At 45.9% G+C, this 12796-nt stretch overlaps 1 protein-coding gene across 17 annotated transcripts in view; it reads left to right on the forward strand.

Moving 5' to 3' along the window:
* The first annotated feature begins 3803 nt into the window (after positions 1 to 3803).
* Positions 3804 to 12796, forward strand: part of C5H14orf39 (chromosome 5 C14orf39 homolog) — a 29647-nt gene continuing 20654 nt past the window's right edge. The window contains exons 1-6 of one of the 17 annotated variants that reach the window (XM_090141831.1): positions 3804 to 4784; positions 5314 to 5507; positions 6479 to 6567; positions 8512 to 8569; positions 8878 to 8934; positions 11262 to 11388. In XM_090141831.1, the coding sequence (XP_089997957.1) occupies positions 8521 to 8569; positions 8878 to 8934; positions 11262 to 11388 (233 nt within the window). In that variant the 5' untranslated portion in view covers positions 3804 to 4784; positions 5314 to 5507; positions 6479 to 6567; positions 8512 to 8520. The other 16 variants (XM_031605327.2, XM_090141822.1, XM_090141823.1 and 13 more) reach the window with 16 other exon arrangements.

The following is a 12796-nucleotide window of genomic DNA, read 5'->3' on the forward strand; positions in this document are numbered from 1 at the left end:
GGAGGCGGCTCCGATGCCCCCCGCCGCCGGCTCGCACAGCCCCGCGGCGGGGAAGCGGGCAGCGGCCCCGGCGGCCGCCCCGAGCCCCGCTTCTGCCTCGCCCGGAGCCGGCGGAGAGAGGGAGCTGCGGCCGGAGGGCGGCGCGGCGCGGAGAGGCGACGGGGAGCGCTCGGCGGCGACTGGGGGCGGTGGGTAGGGGCGAGGAGGAGGAGGATGGAGGAAAGGGGGGGAGGGCGGGCGTGGGGGGAGGGAGGGAAGGGAAATGGAAGGAAAAAAAAAAAAAGAAAAGAAAGAAAGAAAAACGGGAAAAAAATAAAAAGGGAAAAAAGAAAAGGCACAACCCCGGCTCCACGCCGCCACCGCCGTGCTGCAGCGGGAGAGGCTGATTCGCTGCCGGGCTCGGCAGATTGGCTCCGGGTTTCCATGGCGGGGCTGCCACTCACTGTCAGCCGCTGCCAATCACGGCGGCGGGCAGCGCCGCTGAGCCCGGGGCACCTCCCCGACAGCCGCAGCTCCCGCTGCCCCGGGCCGGGTCCCCGCCCCGCTCCCAGGGGTCCCCACCCTGGTCCCGAGGGGTCTCCGACTCTCTCCTGGGTGCCCCCGACCCGTTCCGTGGGGTCCCCGTCCAGCTCCGAGGATCCCCGATCGGCTCCGGGGCTATCCGTCTCGCTCCCGGGGGTCCCAGTGCCACTCTCGGGGCACCCTGTCCCGTCCCCGAGGGTTCCCGTTCAGCTCCCGGGGTCCCCCACTCGCTCCGGTGCTCTCTGTTTCTCTCCGACATGTCTCCGCCCCGCTGCCAGGGCTCCTCGTCCTGCTCCCAGGGGTCCCCGTGCCACTCCCGTGAGTTCTTGTCTTCTGTCGGGGGTCTCCGTCCCTTTCGGAGGGTCCCCATGAAGTTCCGGGGGTCCCCATCCCTCTCTCTGGGGTCCCACGGGCAGAGTGGGAAAGTGCTGGGCGGAGAACCGGGCCCCGGTGCTGATGGAAAGTCGGAGGGAGCGGGGCACAGGAGGGCGGCACGGGAACCCAGGGCCGGGCGCGGGGCTGCACACCCGGAGCTCGGGGCTCTGCGGGATGGAGCAGGGCGGAGGGATCGCACAGAGATCGGCTGCTGCGTTGTAGCGGCGCTGCCGGGAGCGCCGCTGACAATGGATGCGGGTAGAGCAGTGCAGGAGGGGCTGAGATTTAGGGAAAAACTGCCCCTCGTCTCTCCTTATCAGTGACTTCCCGTCTCTGTTACTACGAGGAAATATCTGCAAAAGGCTCAGCGCCCTTCTCTGCCCTATTAAAGCTTTATCATTTTATTCCTCCCCCTAACATTTAAAACCGTATTGCTTTCGGCTGAGTGGCCCTGAACAGACGCAGAGAACAGCGGCGGGGAGTGAGAAGTCATCGCTAGGTCAGGACGGCGACTCGGAGCAGATTTCAGGAATCTTTTGCAATATTGATCACCCCGAGGTAGCCCTTCCCCGCGGCTTCCTCCTCCCCGAGCCCCGACGCGGGGCCGCGCTGGGAGCGGAGCGGGGACGGCAGCAGCGCGGAGCGCGGCTCCGAACGGAGGCACCAAATCACGGGGCCGCGTTCTTTATTCCGCATCTCAGAGGCGATGCCTTCCTCGGAACGTGAGGGGCCACGCTCGGAAAGGCAGCGTCTATTCGGAAATAAGCTCAATATGTTCTTTGCGATTTTTTTTTTTTTTTTTTTTCTGGAACACTTGTCAAAGGAGTGCTTCCATGATTTGATATCTTGTTGACTTTCCTCTCTCTTTTTCCTTTCATTTTTTCCCTTTAATTTAATATTTTATTATTATCACTGTGCTGTTTTTCTTTCTCTCCTCCTTTGTCGGTTGCCCGAAATTAAGCAGATTCCCTTTTCCCCCCATCATCCACCTCCCCGCAGAACGGAGCCGCACTGGGCTCGCCTCCTTTCCTTTAGTATCAAGTACAATTTGTCTTTTGCTCGTGAAGATTTGGTAAATCAGAAGGCAGATAGATAGCGCAGATGGTCGGAGGTGTCGGGTCAGATTATGGTACGCCTCAGTACAGTGCTAAGCTCATTCTGACGGAAAACCCTGATATTATTTTCACAGATCTACACAGTTCACTTGAAAAAAACCCTCGGAGCCATTTACATCATTTATGTGAGGCTCACAGCTAGCGGGATGGAGCAGCTTTCAATACTGCTCATTTTCATAGAACCCGACAGAGCCGGGGAGATGGAAAAGCACACGCAGAACTCTCGGGTTCAGAAACGCTCCGCAGAAACTTAAAGAATAAACGAGGGACGCTGCGGCTTCTCTTTGTGGACCAGGGTTGGGTGTACCGACCCTCTCGGGAAAAGGAAGGGAAAAACGGGAGAAAGGGAAAATAACATCTGTAAATATTGCTGAGGTTCAAACACTGATGTTTGTCCCATCCACCCCATCCACTTCCGAGGGAATGGGGAAAAGCTTCAACTGAACGGCTCAGGGAGGGATCTCGCATAGTCCCGTCGGGTGGGATAAAAGCCCCGAAGCTGCTCGGGGTGAGCACGGGGCTTCCTTGGAGCATCCCCGGACGCGGCTGGTGGGAACAGCCCCGAGACGTTCTCAGAGAGGTGAAAGCGGCGATGTTGTGCGGATGGGGAGCACATTCAAATCGGCAATATGATGATTAATAATACACTGCAGCTAAAATTAATTAATTAATTAATTTTTAAGCGTGCGCATGATCTGGTGGGGAAATAACCGGGCTGCAACCTAATGACCGTAGACAGAGCGAGACGGGCTCCTCAATGAAAGCCAGCACTGTAGGCTAAATAAATGAATCCTCATTAGGAACAGCGAGAGCCGCTCGCGGGGCGGGGGGCTGCGCCCCCCAGCTCCCAGCCTTTGTTCCCCACCACGCTGGTTCTGCTGGGGGTGGGAAGAACAGCCAACACCGGGCAGCGCCCAGCAGCCCCTCGTTAACCTCTAAGGGGTGACCGCTGCCGCAGCCCTCGGGCACGGCCGGGTGCCGGCCCCGTCTTGGGAGCCGGGGGTTTCGGAAGCGTTTTGCCACCTTAAATAATAACTACAAGCGTTCCTCGTGCCATTATCAGCCGGCAATGACGGCCACCTTCAGCCGGGCCACGGCTCTGCCCCCCGCTACAGGTAGGGTGCGGAGTTAGCCATTCAGGGATGAACCCACTGGAGAAGAAGGAATAAAATTGCACTTCGAAAAATAAATCGGCAAAAGCACTGCCTGCCGTGAGGGTCGTGCCCTGCGGCCCGGGGCCGGCGGAGCCCTCCAGCATCGGATCCAGGAGCCCCGCCGGATCCCCGCACCGTCCTCCCCCCGGGATCGTTTATGTAGAAGCAGTTTGGCACGCAGCAGAGGTGCGAATACATTTTTTAAGCCTTTGATTGGCGTTAAGTATTGCATTAACAAATCCCCTCCCGGGAAGGAGAAGCCCCACTTCAGAGGTCTCGATAGGATTGAGGGAGATGTAGAAGTTCATTAAGCGATGCTAAGCGGCGTTGCTTGAGTGCAGGCAGTCCCTGGGGCGGCTACCTGCGGAGCCAGCCGGGATTTGAGGGCTTGGGCTCGGTGCTGATGCTCCGGGAAGCGGGGAGAAGCGGTTCCCCCACGCCGCGGGGGGAGCGGGGATGTTCAGCCCAGGGCTGGGCGGTGTGAGGGGTGCTGCCCTCGGTACCTTTCTAATGCTCGTCTTTATTCCTATTCCTATCCCTATCCCTATCCCTATCCCTATCCCTATCCCTATCCCTATCCCTATCCCTATCCCTATCCCTACCCCTACCCCTATCTCTATCTCTATCCTTATCCCTACCCCTATCCCTATCCCTATCCCTATCCCTATCCCTATCCCTATCCCTATCCCTATCCCTATCCCTATCCCTATCCCTATCCCTATCCCTATCCCTATCCCTATCCCTATCCCTATCCCTATCCCTATCCCTATCCCTATCCCTGTCCCTGTCCCTGTCCCTATCCCTATCCTTGTCCCTATCCTTGTCCCTATCCCTATTCCTATCCCTATCCCGACTGCTATGCCCCTGAAACATTGTTTTCCACTCTTTCCTTTTCTTCCCCCAAAAGAGCTGTGCTTAAAGCCGTAATCTGCTCAGTATTAAGCGAGAGAGAGCAGGCTGAGTGCTCGCTTAAAGCACCCATAACCATCAGAAGGACCAAAAGGTCCCTAAAAACAAGGTGTGTGTGTGAGGGGGGGGGTGCTTGCTGTACGCCTCTGGTTCCCATCGGGGTTTTTTTCTGAAAATTCGAACAAAAGGAAACAAAACGTTCGAATAAAGACGGGAGTTTCTACTGGCTCTTGTTGTTTTCTCTGTGAAAAGTTCCTCTTTCACACCTTTTTCCCTAAGGAAACGCGAAAAGGCGCTCCCTTCCCGGGGGAGGTGGGAACCGAGAGGTGTCAAAGCAAAACGCATTTTGTGCCTCTGGAAGCGCACAAAACAATCCTTCAGATATTACATATCGTCCCAGGATGGGAACGAGAGCTGCCTCCAAACCGCTTATTGGACGTAACGCGGCAAGCAACGAGGGGAACTGACGCGTTCGGGTGAAAAGCGTCAGGATGGGAAGCCGTGAGGCGGTTCAGCGTCTGAGGTGAAGGCACGGGGCTGGCAGAACAGCGGGCTCCGGGCTGAGCCGGGCGCGGAGCTGCGCTTTCCTTGCGGGAGACGTGGCGGGATTGGTTCTGGAAATGTCCCCAAACTCGTTTCATCGGACATTGAGAGACGTGGGACATCGGTGTGAGGAGAACCCCCGGGGCCGCGCGGCTCTGCCCGCCAGGTGGAGCATCCTCATCGCGTTTCAGCCGCTCCCGAAGCGCCCGGAGTGGCGGTTGCTCTCCCAGCTCCGGCCGCGGGGCTGCTGCGGGGCGAACCGCGCTGAGGGCAGAAGGCGCCGCCCCGCCATTTTCTCGCCTCGCAGTTCGGGGCGCGCGGGCCGCTGTGAGGGAGGCGGGCGAGGAGCCCGAGGAGCTGGGAAGGGCCTTTAGCGGGGCTTCTCCTGGGGTACGTGCAGTAGGTCGTCCCTTTTTCCCTTGGGGATGGCGGAGGAGAAGCTGAAGGAGCGAGGCCGTGCCCGCGCCCCGGCGCCCCTCCGCCTGACGGTGGCTGCGGCCCTGGGCGGCTGTCGTGGCTCTTCTCGCCCTTCCCCTTCTGTGAGCGCTTCTAACGGGGCAGGGTCGCCTTGCAGGAGTCGGTGACCCCAGCATGCAGCCCCTCACACACCCTCACGCCGTCAGCGGCCATTTTAAGGCGCTCTGCTGCGGCCCCCGAGGTGCCCAAATGTCATTTATTGATTGATTTATTTCCAGGAATTTAAGGAGTAATCCACAGCGATATATTTTAACTTTCTTCGCCTGACTAAAGAAAGCGTTGCAATCAAGGGGATATTGAACTTTCTGAGGACTTGATGTTGGGTAGTGAAGGCCTCTGCACGCAGTGGTGATGTGCTTTAAACCCAGTTAGAAACAGGGAATTCAGAAGTGAAGAGCCCTACAACACTCAGGTACAGCCTCTAGACTTGTGCATTTGTTACCAGTCAGGAGAGGGCTTCGATGTTGTGGCAAGAAGTGACAACAGCAGCAGTTCTCACCTTGGGAGAGTTCACATCTTGTAGCTTAAACAATGGAGAAGAGGGGCAGAGGAATAACAACACAAAGAGAACAACAGAGACGTGTGCCTCGCTTTTAGCAGTGACATGTGAACTCAGCTAAATTTCAGGAACTGGGTAGTCAGTCGGGTGAGAGTCCTTTAGGATAGTGAATATCACAGGAGAGATACAGTTCATCATCAGAAGAGCTTTGCTGGAATTAAAATGGTTTATACAAAGCCAATTGAGAGTTATGACAGAATTTTAAAGAGTAAAGGTCATGTAAATAGAAATAATACACAACCGGTAGTTAGGAAGCTATTTGTAGAGGATGCCCTTGTGGTTTGAGCTCTGAGCAAGTGATTTTAAGCAAAGGATTTTTCTCTTAGTGTATGGGTATTTATCACCTTTTAATGAAGCACCTTGCCAGACTGGATATGAAACCACAGCTGTAAATCTGTAATGAGGAATTGCATTACTGTCAGTGCTGAGATAGCAGGCAGACACACAGCATACAATCAGACAGTTTTTCTGGTTTCTGGACTCAGTGCTGTCCCGTGATTCATTGAGTCCTATACAATTGAGTTTATTAAGGTGGTACAGAAGGGCTAGATGCCTAATGTATATATTTTTTTGTAGAGTTCCAAAAAGCACAGATAGCATCAAGGTGAGAGGGCCATTAGAAATCATCTGTTACTGTTTGAAGCTGTTTTACTCACTGCTGTGTAGTACATATTTCTCACACATTATCATTAAAGTACAGAAAAATGTCATGTATTCTTACTGAAGCTGTCAATTGTATTACATCACCTGTTAAAGGTTGTGATCTATAATTTCTTTTTGAAAAGGACCCTAAAAATGCCTTTTTTTTTTTTTTTTCCCTGTAGCAGAAGTTAGAGGATTCTGCTCTGTAGTGCTTCTTTTGGATCAGAAAAATAACAGCCCCACGTGAGAACATTTGAATTTGTCATCCCAGGTTGGCAAATGGTTTAATGCTACTTTTCTCCAGTAAAACCAAGAATCAGTCTTTAGTACAGCCATACCCCAAACATCTTTTGTTTCAGGCTGTTTTAAAATCTACAGTCACCTAACAGACCACCAGTGCAGTGAAATTTCAGCCCTTTCTACCAGCAACACATGGCCTCTGAGTTTACAAACAGAAATTTGTTATCTGCAGTTTTGTTACTTAATTAAAACAATATCTAGAACAGCAAATATTTTTATGTATACATGCTTGCAGAAGCATTATCATTTTATGCAATTTTACTCTTTAAACAAACTGTAAAAAATACACAACAACTCTATCTTCAGTTCAGTTTTTCTTTGTTTTAAAATTAGTATTCACAGAACAAAATTAATCATAACTATTTTAAAGGAGTAAATGATATATATCATCTTAATAATAAGATGTTGTGATTTATACAACAATGAGGAGAAATTATATGCTGTTATGTGTTCAAAATAGTGTTTGTACTCTTTTTCACCATTGTTGTACCTAATTTGTATGCCCCATTTTCTTGCAGTTTTTATAGGAACTGTCAGGGAAACAGCTAACAAGCACTGTTAACTGTTTCTAGAGAAAGAGTAAACAAACACAAGCGTTTTCCACCTGATGCTTTGCTGTTTGACTCCCATTTAGTTACAATACAGATTTCCAGAAATTCATGTGCCTCCCTTGGATAGTTAGCTACCATAGTTAGCTGTCAGCTTAACTCCGCTTTAGGGTCAGATGGACATCATTCAGCAGTGAGATGGTTTCATCTTGCATCCTGCATACTAGTCAGATCTTCAATATATGCTCCCAACTAATTTTTAGTTCTTAATATATTACTTACTATTTTATTTTATTTGTTGCAAAAACAGAAGTGTTTTGCTTTGGCTTGAATTACTTCTGACATTTTCTCTCAATATTTTCCTAAAAATGTTGCTTGCTGTTTCCAGGCACCAGTAACTAGGGTGCCAGTCTTGTATATATGTTTGGTAAAACTGTTCTCTCTTTCTTGGAGCTTTTATCACTGCCTGTTCTAATCTGGTGTCTTGGATTAGTAGCCCTGATCCTCACATAAGTATTAGGCAAATTCATTTCTGTCAAACATCCAGCATTTTAAATGCTCCCCTCTCTTCCCTCCCTGCTGTTTTCACAGTCTCAGTGCTACACTGTGCAATCTTAATGCCACTTTAGTCCAATTCTGAAGTTGTTTTCTATTCCACTTTATCCTGGATTAGGATCTCATCCCCATTGCCAATTGGTTGTGGCTTTACTTTTTACACACAGCCAAGGGAAGTGTTCATTCACCCATGGCAAGGCTGTTGTGGGACAGTCATGATTCAGCGTGTCTGAGCTAACTGCCCATGTTCAGGTTGTTCTGATTAGGTACCGATTGCATCCTTTTAGGAAGGCGACATGACTGCAGGCTGTTTAAAAAAACAGAACTGAGTTTCTGCACGTAGCAGCACCCTACGAACAGAAGAATCAATTTGCAATAATCTGCTTTCCGTTGCATTTCAGTTCTGTCTTTAATCCCACTTATGCACATACTTTCTGATTCAAATGTACTTTGCAATTATTTCTGGAGGACTGTACAGAATGGATAAGAAGCTTTTCCATTACCATCACTGCAGTTGATAGGCTTAGTAAGCCAGCTGGAGTAGAGGCTGCACTTTTTGTCCACGAGCGTTTCTTACTGCGTTCTTCCCACCTTCTAAGAATGCTAAACCTCTCCAAGATAGAACTTCTCCAGAAACATTTATGTAAGCTGTACACTTCCTTTTTCCCCAACTGTGGCTTAGATCTCCAGTAAATCCATTTCTACAATGGTGAAAAATTTGTTTCCATTAAAATGGAACTTTGACTTGTTTATTGTTTCAATAAAGCTTTGGATTGTTTTTGTAAATCTGTAAACTGCACTTTTCTCCCGAGGTTTACACAATGAGTGACAGACTTGTAAGCAACTTGGATAAACTCCTGCTTGAGTTTGGTAGGTCATTATATTGTATATTTTTAAAGTGAAAATTACCAGTGCACTGCATAAAGTGGTATTTTAACTTTATGCAGTTAGATTAACATTAAATAAGCATTTAAATATTAAGGTTTTGATGATCACCTCCTAATGATGACGTTATGGAGCAGGGTTCTACAAATTACTTAATAGCAAAATTGCTTGTCTGAAGGGATACTTTTAGATGTCTCGTTAAAATCTTTGCTAATTGATGTTTGTGCAATTAATGCTGCACAATATTTGTTTAACAGTTCATTGTAGATAAATGTGTTTATTTTTCTTTTCAGTTTTCCAGCTAAAACAAACTTCTTATGCAAAGGAACATGTAAATCAACAGATAAATTGTGAGTAGTGATAAGTTATCATTTTATTAGCTGTTGAATACTCTGTTTCATTAGTCCTGATACATGTCTGAGTTTCAGAGGCGGAAGCAAGCTTAATAATGAAAGCTGCCCAGTGTCCTGCTCTCACCCTATCTCATCTTTTGCCATCAATACTTGCTCATTCTCCCTAGCAGACTTTGCTTTTTGCCTTCGACTTTTAGCTAATGCTGCTCAGCTGTCTCATGGACAGCCAGTTTCATGCTGCGCCATTTCCTGCTCTTACTCTGTAGCTCCTCACAGTTGCTGGCAGTTCTTTGGTTCAGCTGTGCTTGCTCAATACATCTGCCACTTATCTGCCCTTCTCTCTTCATGTTTTTTGTTCTTCCCAAATTTGGACCTCTGCCTCACTGCTTCTTCTCTCTTTCTGTCTTCCTACAATAATGAAAGTTCTCTTAGTTGCTGCAACCTACTCAAGCCTGGTTCTTCTTTTCTGTGGTCAAGCAGCTGGTAATTTTATTTGAAATCCCTAACAGTAACGCCAATGGGAAAGCCTTCCTCCACACGAAATTCTTTCTTCCTAGGACTAACAGTATAATATTATGGACTTAGATCTTGGCTGATTTATTTATATTTTAACTATCCTGCCAGTTGTATCACTCAGTTACAGGAATGGATATAGAGAAACAATTCTTTAGACAACCTAAAGAAATCCGTGCTCATCTCTGGTACCTCATAGGTAGAAGCTGAAGTTCAAGTCCTTGAGGAATAAGAGAGTGTTCTGGATCGTATTGATGGCAGTATTTCTAATGATCTTAAGTGATATGTCCAAGAAAGTACTTACATACTGAGAGGGTTATCAATATTAGATTGAAGTATTTTGAACATTAAAGCATCTATTAAACAAAATCTGGTACCCATAGAGTTCTGTAATAATTCTTTGGTCTCAGTCTGTAAATTTAGAGCTATTTGTGGCTTAAAATTTGTTTGAGCTTACTGCAGATGAGCATGTTTTAGGTGAAATCCAAAAGTTGTGTGGTAACATACTACAATTGTTTGAGTGTTCAGTTGAAAGTGTGCATGAACTCAAAAGAAACACTTAGATTTTAGGTATTCAAGTATTAAGACTTTGTATATACTCTCCATTACTCAAGATATTAAAATACATTGGGATTCTGTTGTTTTTTGCTGGCTGATGTTTATCTCTGACAGGTGCACTTCTCCTTATCAGCCCAGATGGAATTGCAAGTGAATATGTAGCAAATACTGCAAAAACAGGCCCAAAGTTTAGGATGATCTAAAGCTATAGAGCAGTAATTCACACAACTCAAGATAAATCTCAACTAAGATGGCCTCCTTAAACAGATGTGAAGAGGCAGGATGTCTGTGATGGAGTGACTTCAGTTTAGTGGCACCATCTTTGCTGTCAGGGCAGCAGTGATGGCAAAGGAGATTTGGCACAAGTAGTTCTGAACCTCTGTAGGAAAGAAAAAGAAATAAAAAGCACAGGAAAAAAAAAAAACCAACAAAAAACATGCACTTAGTTCTGCTCATCACATTGCAATGTGAATATGCATGGTAGCTCTCACAGCTTGTACTTGTGAAACAGAATGCTGGTAACATCCATGTTTTTGGGGATTTGTCATTACAATAGATGCTCCTCATTAATTGGCATCTATTTCCTACTAATTATATTAATCCATCATACATTACAGTTCTCCAACTTGTGTAAATTCATTTTTTATTTGTATTTATTTGCTCCCGATTCCAGCAATCATTTGTGTATATGCTCTTAGAGATGTTTTTAGTTTTCCTTTCTTGAAGTCAGCTTTCCCATTCAAAAAAATTCTTATTTCTGGACTTCTGTAAAAGAAAAGGTATTTAAAGAGACTTTTATCTCAAGCAACTCTTTGCTCCGATCAGTCTCCCAGTTGCAAGCATTACCAAAAGAAAAGTGGCTCACACTGTTTTCCTGCATACTACCTCTAGTGTCTGCAGACACTTGTCCTTCTGTGAACTTCGGAGAAAAGAGTTGGCATTAACTATTTATAAGCATTTTAATTTCTACCACTATTAATAGCTTCAGTTTTACTCAGACTGGGATGCAGAAACAGCACTGATGTTTTCTTCCAAAGCCAATTTCATAATATTAAGTAAAAATCAGTGTTCTCACCACACAGCTCTTTTTTTTTTTTTCATTCACTTTGTTGTTGCTTTGCTTAACTGCAGGCTGTTTGCTCATCTGCTACTACTGTGACCAAGCACTTAGGAAGAAATTTTGACTCTCTGAATGTAGACTTTTTATTTCATGGATATGTTGCAAACACTTAAACATATTTTTACATTTTCAGTGTATTCTTCAAAAATCACAGAAAAAAGGAATGAAATTGCTAGATTGCAGGAAAATATAAATAACTGCAATGATGCAATTGCTGATTTACGCAAGCAAAATGAGAACAGTAAGGACAGCTGTAATGCGTAAGTATAATGTGAGCTGAACTTTTAGTTAGAGCTGGCATTCAGAAAGTCAAGTACTTTCTAAATAGCATAAGAATATAAGAAAAAAGAAGTAGCATAAGAATATAAGAATATAACCATAGAATCACAGAATGGCTTGGATTGGAAGGGACTGTAAGGATCATGAAGCTCCAACTCCCCTGCCACATGCAGGGCCACCAACCTCCACATTTAATACCAGCCCAGGCTGCCCAGGGCCCCATTCAGCCTGGCCTTGAACACCTCCAGGGATGGACAGGGCATCCACAATCTCTCTAGGCAGCTGTTCCAGCACCTCACTACTCTCAGAGTAAAGAAGTTAGCAGATCCTGTCCTTTCTGTTTTCTTGCAAATCTATACCTGAAGATAAGTGCTTGAATATAAATGTCCATTGCATGTATTTGAAAAAAAATTATAGAAGGTTTCTAAGAATGAAAAAAGAAGTGAAAGTTACACCAGAGTTTCCTAGGTTTCAAAGTAGCTGCAAAGAGAAGAAGGAAAGGAATCATAAGTGAATGGAGGTTTAGTTGGCAGCTGATTGAATTGATTGCCAGACTGTAATGATTTGTAGCGTTGTTATAATAAGTTAGGAAAAGATTTGAACTTGAGAATAAAATTTCAGTTTATTTATACACTATTTTTTTGCCTCCAGTGCAATATAAAATGAACACTTTTGTAAATTACTTGAAACCATTCCATACTGATTCCTTTTTTTTTTTTTTTTTAAAGTTGTAAATCAGCTATTATATAATGCAAACAAGGAAATAGGAAATTAAGGGTAAACTAAAGATCTGACCAAATTTTGAACCACTAAATTCAAAGGGCATTGGCTGAGGTCCTAAAAAGAACAATCAGTGGCATTAATGTAAAGAGACTGAAAATAAGAAATGACTCATGAAGGGATATGGATATTCATAGAGACTGTGCTTGCAGAAGGATGAGATTTTGTCTTAAATTATTGAAAATATCACCTACCAACGTACTGAAAACTGTTCTAAACAAGTCCTAGCTGTGAGATCAGACAAAGAAAGTACTGGAATCATCTTAAACTTCTAATATTTATCCTTTTAGTTGATACTCCTGATACTCTGGACAAGTTTCTAACATTGGTCTTGTAAATTTAGATTTTGTATTTGACTGGCAATCATCCTCACAGTTGATTGATTCAGAGATGAGTATCATTACATTTAGTTGCCAGAACAGTCAATAGAGCTCTCAAAGAAACTGCTTGTTGTCTGGATTACTAGACGTCATATTGAGGCACAAAGACTTTGAACAAAATACTGCATTCTTACATGCAACAAGTCTACCGAAAATACAATACGTGAGATGTGGATCAGGATACTACTGTGATTTCTAAAAAATCCATAGTAGTCTATTTAACAAAGAA

This window comes from Phasianus colchicus, chromosome 5 (assembly GCF_987193195.1).
Source record: "Phasianus colchicus chromosome 5, bPhaCol1.hap1.1, whole genome shotgun sequence".
NCBI classification, from domain to species: domain Eukaryota; kingdom Metazoa; phylum Chordata; class Aves; order Galliformes; family Phasianidae; genus Phasianus; species Phasianus colchicus.